Genomic DNA, 10,412 nt, shown 5'->3' on the forward strand with positions numbered 1-10,412 from the left:
ATCAGATTATCTGATGTAGACGTTGTTTGAAGACACGCTTCATCAGTTCTCCATGTACTCTTCTCCAGAGCCTCTTTGTATGATTCTTCACCAGATAATTTGTGGATATTCCTCCTAAGAGGAGCCATGGTGGCCAAAGAGGTACTATTAATAAATTTTTCTATACTTCTAGCATTAAAGGCCCACCCTTCATATGGAACATTCTCTGGTAGCACCATAACTGTTCTTTTATGACCCTGAACTGAGATTAAACAGATAAATCTGCCAAATTTATTATGCTTAAGAGAGCCATAAATGTCTGTGAAGTGGTCCCCATTCTTCCATGTCTTGAAGATCCTCCCTTTACACTTAGAAGCTTCTTTGAGGATATGACAGACCCACAAAGATAGCTTCCTGCTTAACATCAGCTTTCGATAAATATACCTGCTGCTTTCCCACCCATTCAAACCAGCATTCCGCACCTTCATTGTGAGCATGAATATCAAAACATTTCCCCCCTGACTTGAAAAATATCTTATGTTCCATGAGTGAAAAAAAGATATATAAAAACCTTGCAGCAAAGGGCTAAGGAGCCTGAATTCCGATTGGGGTGACCGGAGAAAGAAGAAAGGGGGGGGGGGGGGGGTAGGGGAAAGGGGGGGAATCTCCCTCCTAGGGGGAAGGAGAGAGAGACGCCTCGGGAATCGTGCCTGGGAGCATTAGTCCGAGTCTTGCCTATGGGAAACTGCTTACACTTGAAATCTTTTGCTTCAGATGGTAGTATGCTACTCCCTTGCTTGAAGTTACTGGATTTGTCACGAAGATATAACTTTAAGAATTCTTTTTACCCCCTTTGATATGATTTTATCAAGAGTTTCTAGACTTTACAATTTTATTATGCGAAAATAATGATGATCATCCTCCTCTTGCTTGTCATATGCTTTAGTTCAATGGGGAATACTTGGTTGATCTTACAATGTCATAATGATTAGAGTCCTTAAACCAAATTGTTTGTTCACCTGTTTAGGTAATAACACACCACTCCTCCAACCCCACCAAAAATAAATAAATTATGATATTAGAGTTACAGTCATCGATTAAGTAACAAAAAGGCGATATTTGTTTTTCCTAATGTTGTTGAAATGTGAGAACCAGAAGACTCTGCCTTGCTTTTCCCTGCCTTATCCTGCAATATAGAAAAGGATTGTTCATCCTAGTTTTGAGATTTCCTTCTTCATTGTGCTTATAATATGATCTATTTTCTTTTATCAGAGGAAGAAGTCACAAAGCCTACAGAGACGGCGGAGGGAGAACCTAAAGAACAAAGCAGCAGTAAGGTAGGAGGTGAAGCTGCAGAGGGAAAAGCGGAAGCTACGCCTAGCTCATGAGTGCATAAGTAGGTGCTAACTGCAATTATCTGTTGGCTTGCTTTTGTCAGCGCACTAAATATTTGCACGATTATAAGTTTGTACTTTCAGTTTTCTGAAAGTGGATAGGGTTATTGAACATTAAAGTTTCATGTGAGCGGACATATATCATTTTTATCCACTTGAGTCAGGAACTAGTTTTTGTGCTTGAGTTGTGGGTGCTTGTACTAATTACTGAAATGGTATTTGAATGACTTGAATCAAATGCTTGCATCAACTCTGGCCTGGTTTCCCTAGTTGTTGCTTTGTTTAAAATGTGGAATTGGAAGAATAGAAAACAGTATATCGCCATAGATGTAATTAACTCGTATAGAAAATAATCTAAACAAATAAAGCTCCTTTTTTCCACATTTTGTGGTAGTGGTAAAAAGAGAATTTCCTGTACAGATAGCAAAGAGGTATACAAATCATAATGCAGGCACTTTGATGCCATAGGTATAACCTGCCTAAAAAGTATAATACTTACCAAAAGAATAAGTATAGAAAGGTCACAACATTTTATGCTCATCTTGGGCAACTCTTTTCATGGTGCCATTACTTTTGTGAATAAGACGTTCATTTATCAAGAAAATAGTCTTTGATTGTAGAATCTAGGACTTTGAGGCTTAAAATCTTTCTTGATTGTGGCTTATTCTTTACATTTATATTTTGATGTTATTGATAATGAAAATTCCAAAAGTGGGGAGCCAATAAGTCGAATGAATTATTATTGTTAATTCTAAAGATGGGACACCTGGATCACATATCTTATAAAAATGAGGTTGCAGTTACTATCAAGTAGCGCATCTGGTGTAGTGGTATCATAGTACCCTCCCACGGTACTGACCGGGGTTCGATTCCCCGGATGCGCATAATATATGTTTGAGTATTTTGAACAATTCCACTTTGTAACTGGATTAGCTTAGCCCTGAAAACTCATTCTTTTGTACAAATCCATTTATCCATTTAGGCTGCTAGTCTAGTATACGCTATCCTCTCCAAACTAAGCATTATTTAGTGTTTTAGAGTCGAGTGATTTTATTTTGTGACCACACAGTTATAAGACAAAAAAAAAAAAAAGCTTCACACAACTATGTGTGATACACAAATAAAATTTTTCGAGCCAACATAATGTATTGATTCTTTCTTCAAGAATTGTTTATTTTGTCAAAATAATTGAATGACCATGACATGACATGACATGATGTTAATCTCTATTTTCCTCAATAAGGTTAAGACAACCACCTTAATTTGCTAATTTAAAATATGAGGTAGGTAATAGACTTCAACAACAAGTTCTATCAAAATTTCAGACCACTTTACTCTGGAATAAACAAGTCAATGCTAGGATTTTTATAGTTTCTCTAGTCCACTTTAATTGATTTTTTGATATTTATGGTCCACAATATTTTTTTTCTTCAAGATATTAATAATTTTTTTTATTAAAGTTGCCCTTGAAGTAAGAGTCTCGGAATATTTGTTATATTTTCAAAGGACAAATTAAAATGATAAAACAGATTAATATGCTAAATTTATTATTAATTAATGTTAAAAAATAAATTCCTTAATATAAAAATTGGTAAAAGTTAATTAAAGCGAGCCTGAGGCCCTGAGGGGGAAATTCAATGAATGAGACATTTAATTTCTAAGGATTCAGTCCCCGAGTGCTATGCTATCTACTACTATTAATATTTAATTGGCAGAATGGCCTAAATGCTACTTATACTTGTGCCACTTTGTCATTCCGGTCCCCAAACTTAATAATTTGCCAACCAAACTCCCCTACCCTTAAAAACTGAGCATTTTAAACCCCGCTCATCCTATGTGGTATTTTTTACTGAAGTGCGTGTGCTACACTCGTTTAAGGAGCGTGAGGCCTATTAAAAAGGCACCAAGAGCCATTTTTTGGCTGTCATCTTCTTCCCGATTGTTCATCCTCCTTTGTTGAAAAAAAGTGAGCTTTTCTTCTATGTTTTTCTCTCTCTCCAACATTTTCTGTCCAATTCTTTTTTTCTTCTCTCTTCAACATTTTCTCTCCAATTCTTTCTCCCCTCCCCTGACTTTAGCATTTCATCGAACACCTGGTGTCTGCAATTCTGCAGATTTTATTTTTTGAATTGTTGTGACGATTGATTCATTGTAGTTGTTGTTCGATCGTTTGGCATCAATCACTTGCTCAGTTGGAGTCAATTGGTATTGGTCTTGTTCAATTTGGACACCTGTAGCTCCATCCTCGACCAACTGGTATTCGCCGGCCATATTCAGTTGGTTGGAGGAGACTATTCCGGCATTGAAATTGTCTGAAACTTGGTGGGTCGATGGTATTTTTAGTGGAGAACAATCTCCGCTGCTTGGAATCACTTGATCTGAACCAGAACAGATATGATAAATATCAGTTTTGCTTCGACACATGCCCATTTCTGGCAGCAGAATGAAGTGTTGCTGTGTTACTGTTCACAGCAGTCGCATCATTTGAGGAAGATGATTAGGGGATTAATGTTTGAATTTTATTTTTTGATTTTAATTATTTTTAATCTACCAAGTGACATGGCATTTACACATTGTTATTTTTGACGTGGCAGCCAACGTGGAAGAGATTGTGTTATACGCACTGACAGCTTCCTGTCATAAGCGTTTATTATTCACGGTTTGAAGGAGTATAAGGGTTTGGTTGGCAAATTATTGAATTTGGGGACCGGCATGACAAAGTGGCACAAGTATATGTGCCATTTAGGCCATTCTGCCTATTTAATTTAGAAAGCTTTTCACTTTTTGAGATTTGGGCAATATTTGTTGACGTTGACATAAAAAAAACGAGTGGTTGAATTGAAAAAGATTATTTAGAAATTTGGTTTTTCAAAAATCTATAGGAGTAAGTGAACATTGAAGTTTGACCAAGTCTCACGAGCATCATTGGTAATTGCAATGTCTAGAATCGCATCTTTTAGTCGGCCAACAACTCAATGGAACTAAACTTAAAATTGAAAGAACATAAGTAGGCGTTTGGACATAAGAATTGTAAAATTTCAAAAAATGGCAAAAATTTTTTTCAAGTGAAAATGATATTTAAAATTTAGAATTGTGTTTGAACATAAAATTCAGTTTGAATTATTTTTGAAGTTTTTCTGAAAATTTTGAAAAACAGGTTTTTAGAGTTTTTCAAATTTTCGAAAATTTTCAAAATGCATCTTCAAGTGAAAATTGAAAAGTTTATGAACAAACGCTGATTTCGAAAAAAAGAAATTTTTTTTATGTCCAAACGGGCTCTAATAAGGGGATTAACAGTTTTAGCCCGCGCTAGAAATTATTTATATTTGATTAGTCAAAAAGTATATAAAATTTATATAATTTTTGTATATAACATACATAATATATATATACATATTTTTTTACTATTATTTTAATAGTGACTATATAATATCATTTTCCTGATTTAATTAAATAACAAGTTAAAAGAAAATTAATTTTTAGTACAAAAGACTAGTAAAAAAAAACACAAAGTCATTTCATGTAATTCAACAGTCATAATCGTAACAAAAAACAACAGATGATATGGGAGATTTTTTCTTCTTCTTCTTCTTCAAAAAAAAAAAACGAAACGTTTACAATACAATAACAGTCAAACCAAACACAATAAAAAAAGTTTTCCAACAATAACAACAACAATTACGCCTCAGTCCCAAATAAGTTGGAATCAGTTTCCTACGGCCCAAATTTTATTAACTTGCTGATTCATAGGCCACAACAACTATTACGCCTCAGTCCCAAACGAGTTGAGATCAGTTTTACTGTTTGTGCAACTCAAGTGCCTTAGACCAAGCAGGCCTAGCCAAAATATCAGCAGACCAAGCCTTAACATGAGGTCTAGCATCAAACAAACTCTTAACTTTAGTCCCCATTAAATTATGCACAACAGGTGCATGGTGTAAATCTGCTAATGTAAAACTCTCACCACCCAAATATTTTGACTCTTTAAGTCTTGTTTCATACACATCAAGAATTTTGCTCAATTTTTCTTCATTTTCTGCCACTGCTGCATCATCTGTTACCATTCCTAACATTGGCTTAACAGCTAATTCAAAGCTTAACTTTGAACCAATAGGGTCAAATTTTGTTGATTCTACTTCCATCCATACTGACATTATTGCCATTTTTTTGGGCTCATTGGCTAATAGTTGGTTTCCTTTGTCTGCATATGTGTGTGCTATATATTGAGTAATGGCTCTTGACTCTGCATGATTAGCAATATTTCATATATCAACATGACAAATTAAGAAAGAACAGAAGCGGTGCCAGAATTTCAAGCTTATGGGTTCGTAATTCTAATCATTTTAAGTTACTAGGTTCTAAATTAATAACTTATACATATTCAATGGATTTTTAAGACAAATACAGGGGTTCAAACCAAAGCTACTGGGTTCGGCCGAACCCGTTGGTGGAGAGATTATCCTTACTGGGCTTTATGCAACGTGAATTTGGATTAGTCGAGTTCAGAAGCGTATGATCATGTGGTACGCGTTCAATATATATATATATATATATATATATATATATATATATATATATATATATATTGTGTGTGTGTGTGAGAGAGAGAGAAAGATCAATGAAATTTCTACATAAATCATGATGGGTAAATCAAGAAAGAAGATAATGTGGGCTGCTATTGTGACAGGAAAGTTAGTATATTACCAAAAAAAAAATTTGTGCTTTTAGTCCCTGAAATATTAATAAATTTTGATTTTGATCCTTATGATATCGGTTTAACACATTTAACCTTCAATTACTTAATAAGCACACTTTTGATCCTTTTACTTATGAGTCTTCACAAATTTAACGAATTATTATCGGCTAAACTATCTAAATTACTCGTATGTCAATGTTAAAGTTGTACTATTACTCTATATTTGAGGGCTATATAGTTTGAAAATGATATAAAAATAGCATATTTTCTACGTAGAGGGACCAATAACATATAATTAAATTAAATTCAAGGTTAAGTATATTTAATGAAATATCAAAAGGACCAAAATTAAAAACCATAAAAAACTGAGGGATCAAATGTGCAATTATTACTTACCAAAGAGCTTGAGATCTCCATCTTCAAAAGCTGGAACTTGACCAAATGGCTGCATGAATAAAAAAATAAAATTAAGTCATTTTATTTTTTAGGAGCTTGAGATCTCCATCCTTAGATCTACTCTAAATTAAACTCACTATAGTCAAATCTCTCTGTAACAGCCTCGTTTCTTTCGATATTTTTAAGCCACTAGAAGTCAGGGGTTCGGTCGAACCATTAGCTTGGGTCCAAATCTTATATTTGTCTTAAGAAATTCATTAACAATACACAAATTATTAAATTAGAACCCAATAACTTACAATAATTTTAATCTCGAACCCATAAATTTCAAATCCTGACTCCGTCTCTAGAACATATACTATAACATGACATGAAAGATAGGTCCCAAAAAAGATGTTTGCTTTGAGAAAATGTTATTATAGAGACATGACAATTGTTATAAAGAAATTTGACTGTAATCGTTTATAAATTAAAATAAAAAGGAGATGAAAATACAAGGCTAATAATTAAGATTTAGACTTACATTGAGAGAAATGAAAGGTTCTTTTTTGTGATCACCAGTATGCATATTAACAGGAACAAGCTCAAAATCAAGCTCTTTTTCTTTGAGGGTAGCTATGACTCTCATTACAGCAGGTGACATAACAGGGCCATGGACTTTGATTGCCATTGTTATTGCTAGACAGAGAAAGAGAGAGGAGAGAGAGAATAGTGTGAAAATAAAAAAAATGTGGAAAACTTTAATGAATAATTTGTGTTAGAAATTAAACGTGGAATGATGAGTAGAAGGCAAGTGTGTGTTGTATATATAGAGTTAATTTCCTCCTTCTAGAATGACCTATTGGAAAGTAGTGATAGTTGAAAGTTGCATTTTTTCCGACAAGTATGGTGAGATAGTACACTTATTAATATTTTTTATTTCTCATCTGGTGTTGGATACCGTATTGAGCCGATTAAATTCGGATTCGCATTGTAGGATCCAAGCCGATTAAGTTTGGATTCCCATTGCAAGATCACATATTGGAGGGCAAAACACTTTCTAACAAATACGACTTTACATCCAAGACACTGATAGTACACATTGAAAATAAAGAACTTTTCGATAGATTTTAGATTAACTTAATTAAACAATTTTTTTTATATAGTTGTTTGATTTTCGGAATTTACTGGTCCAATTAATTTGAATAGAGATTTCATATTCGAATTATGATTTTTTTTGGGTAGAGATCAAATTAATTAGGTCAAGTTTTTTGGTGTAACTTCAGTACTCAGAATTTACTGGTCGACTACTTCAGACTAATTAAGTTATTTTTTAGCATAATCATTTAGTATTCGAAATTTATTGGCACAATTAATTTGGATTTTTGTCACATAGGCCCATTAAGGAGTAAGAGCTTCGTAAAAATAGCATGGTCTAGTCAGTTTTCGGACTGACCATTCAAAAATAGCCAGCGTTTACCAAGTTAATGAAAAATAGTCACTATTTTGCTGCAACAGAGACAATGCCAGCATAATATACTGGAGTTCGGTGCACCTGTGTATGAACTTCCAGCATATTATGCTGGACTGGTATACTTTGCTGGCTCCAGGATAATATACTCGAGATTGGAGCACCGGTGCTCCAAACTCCAGTATATTATGCTGGACCGGTGTATTATACTGGATATACTGGAACTTCAGTATATTATGCTGGAGTATTTTTCCGGATTTTGAACAGTGTTTTCGTTCGGATTTATCTTTACATGAAAAGTGGCTAAATTTCGATTACTTTTGTAAGTGGGCTATTTTTGAACGACCACTTGTAAATCTAGCTATTTTTGAATTTCTTCCTTTCTTACGAATTTATTTTTAATGCTCAAATCGAAAATCTCTAGTTAAGAGTGAGGATATATCATCCATTTCACTTTGAAACTTTGAATACAAGATATATATAGTTGAAGAAAAAGAAAAAGAGAAGTTGTGTTCAATTTGCAGAGACTTTCTAAGTCTTTCACACGTATATAGAGTATTAAATAAACTTTGGTTAAGCAAATTGTACAAAGTCAATAATTTTGCGTTCATATAAATTATTAGGAGTAGGTGGTCAGTGGGCCAGCAAATTTCCAGGATATTACGAAGAATATTACGCATGGCCATATATCACAAAAAGATGTCGGAAAAACTATACTGTACGTATAATTATTTTTAAAAATAATAGTCGACAAAATATATGTATTTTATATATTAATGTATAGTATACATGGTACACATAATTTATGCATAATTAATATATATTTTGGAATATTAACTAATGAATATAAATTATTTTTTATCGGCGGACCAAATATATAACTTGCCCAATGATGTTATCCACTACGTCCAAAGATATAAAGTGATAATAATATGCTAAATCACAAAATGTGGATCTCAAGTTCTCAACTGCGACGACTTGCGCAAGAGACAAAGACCTAGCAAATTAAAAGGAAAAAGTTGACTAAGCTTTTTTCTTCTATTTTTTTTCCCTTGGATCTCATGTAAGAAATTTCAAAGGAAATTTTTATATTTTTCAACATAAAAGGACTTTGATTGCCATTGTTATTGCTAGAGAGAGAAAGAGAGAGGAGAGAGAGAATAGTGTGAAAAACTTTGCTAAAAGATATATTTGTGTTAGAAATTGAACGTGGAATGATGAGTAGAAGGCATGTGTGTGTTGTATATACAGAGTTTATTTCCTCCTTCTAGAATGACCCATTGGAAAGTAATGGTAGTTGAAAAAGTTGTATTTTCACGACTAGTATGGTGAGATAGTACACTTGTAATTTTTTTTTTTTCATTTGGTGTTTGGTATGTATTGAGCCGATTAAGTTCGGTTACACATTAAAAATATTATGCATTAAAGGGTAAAGTGCTTCTAACTAGGGGTATACAAAGGAAATCGACAAACCGCACCAACCCGATGATTCGAGTCAAACCGAGAAAAAAACCCACTATAGTTTGGTTTGATTTGGTTTGGTGTTGGAGAAAAAAACCCGACCATACTTGGTTTAGTTTGGTTTTAACTAAAGAAAGTCAAACCGAAACCAAACCAAAATTACATATATAGAAATTTTAGATATATTTAATATATAAATATACTTATTGTGATGTAATTTATAAATATTTTTTTTATCTTTTTCATAATTTTATCTTCTAAGGTATTATTCAAGGTTGGACTTAGAACTTTTGAATGTTCCAATAAGTTTTATAGCCATTAATATTAGTAACTTAAATAATGCTAAGAAAAGCTCAAACCAAAATCAAATCAATACTAATGCTAACAAAAGACATTCAATTCAATACTACGAACGGCAATATATTGAATATCTATTTTTTATTTTGCAATAATTTAGATAAAAATGCATAATCTTTTTTTATTTTTTCTTTAGCGTTTAGTCATGTAATTAATTAGTCTACTTATTTTAGCTTGTCTTAATACTTTCAGATTATGTTTATTTTTAATATGGCGTTTTAATTAGCGAAACAGCCTCTCTACTTGCATTAGGTAGGGGTAAGGTCTGAATACTGACTACCCTCCCCTGACCCCACCTGTTGGGATCATACTGGGTTTGTTGTTGTTAATTAGCAATATTTATATTACATAATTTTATTGTATTTATTGTTGAATATTTTAGGATAATGTTATGACACATCTCATATTTTGTATTATTTTCTTGGAAAATACCTTATATAGTTGTATTTCACTAGGATTAAAGAAATATTTGAGCACAAGTGATATGTTCTGTGCTACAAAGATTTTACCGAAAAAAAATCCGAAAAAATCCGAAAGACCCGAAAATCCGAGATTGGAAAACCCGAGTTTTATTGGTTTGGTTTGGTGTTCAGATTTAATAACCCGACACAATTGATTTGGTTTGGTAGTTGCAAAATTCGAACCAACCCGACCTATATACACCGCTACTTCTAACAAA

General features: G+C 33.1%; 1 protein-coding gene and 1 non-coding gene across 2 annotated transcripts; one reads left to right on the forward strand and one right to left on the reverse strand.

Annotated features, from left to right (window-relative positions):
• Positions 1-2,186: 2,186 nt before the first annotated feature.
• On the forward strand, positions 2,187-2,257 carry TRNAG-CCC. Its single transcript has one exon. It is a non-coding gene; the product is annotated as a tRNA-Gly (tRNA).
• Positions 2,258-4,869: 2,612 nt separating this feature from the next.
• On the reverse strand, positions 4,870-7,256 carry LOC109211497 (glutathione S-transferase). Its single transcript, XM_019375034.1, has 3 exons — positions 6,989-7,256; positions 6,466-6,514; positions 4,870-5,616 (listed from the first exon to the last, which is right to left on the reverse strand). Exons 1-3 carry the CDS (start codon positions 7,133-7,135, stop codon positions 5,171-5,173), a joined length of 642 nt encoding a protein of 213 aa, XP_019230579.1. The 5' UTR covers positions 7,136-7,256; the 3' UTR covers positions 4,870-5,170.
• Positions 7,257-10,412: the final 3,156 nt, after the last annotated feature.

Source organism: Nicotiana attenuata, unplaced genomic scaffold (assembly GCF_001879085.1).
Source record: "Nicotiana attenuata strain UT unplaced genomic scaffold, NIATTr2, whole genome shotgun sequence".
Lineage (NCBI taxonomy): Eukaryota > Viridiplantae > Streptophyta > Magnoliopsida > Solanales > Solanaceae > Nicotiana > Nicotiana attenuata.

Excerpts from the sequence above, each read along its gene's own strand:
- LOC109211497 (XM_019375034.1), bottom strand. The coding sequence starts at position 7,135 with ATGGCAATCAAAGTCCATGGCCCTGTTATGTCACCTGCTGTAATGAGA. Across the intron at positions 6,515-6,988 it reads AACCTTTCATTTCTCTCAAT|CCATTTGGTCAAGTTCCAGC; the intron begins GTAAGTCTAAAT and ends TTATTCATGCAG. Across the intron at positions 5,617-6,465 it reads TGGAGATCTCAAGCTCTTTG|AGTCAAGAGCCATTACTCAA; the intron begins GTAAGTAATAAT and ends CTAATCATGCAG.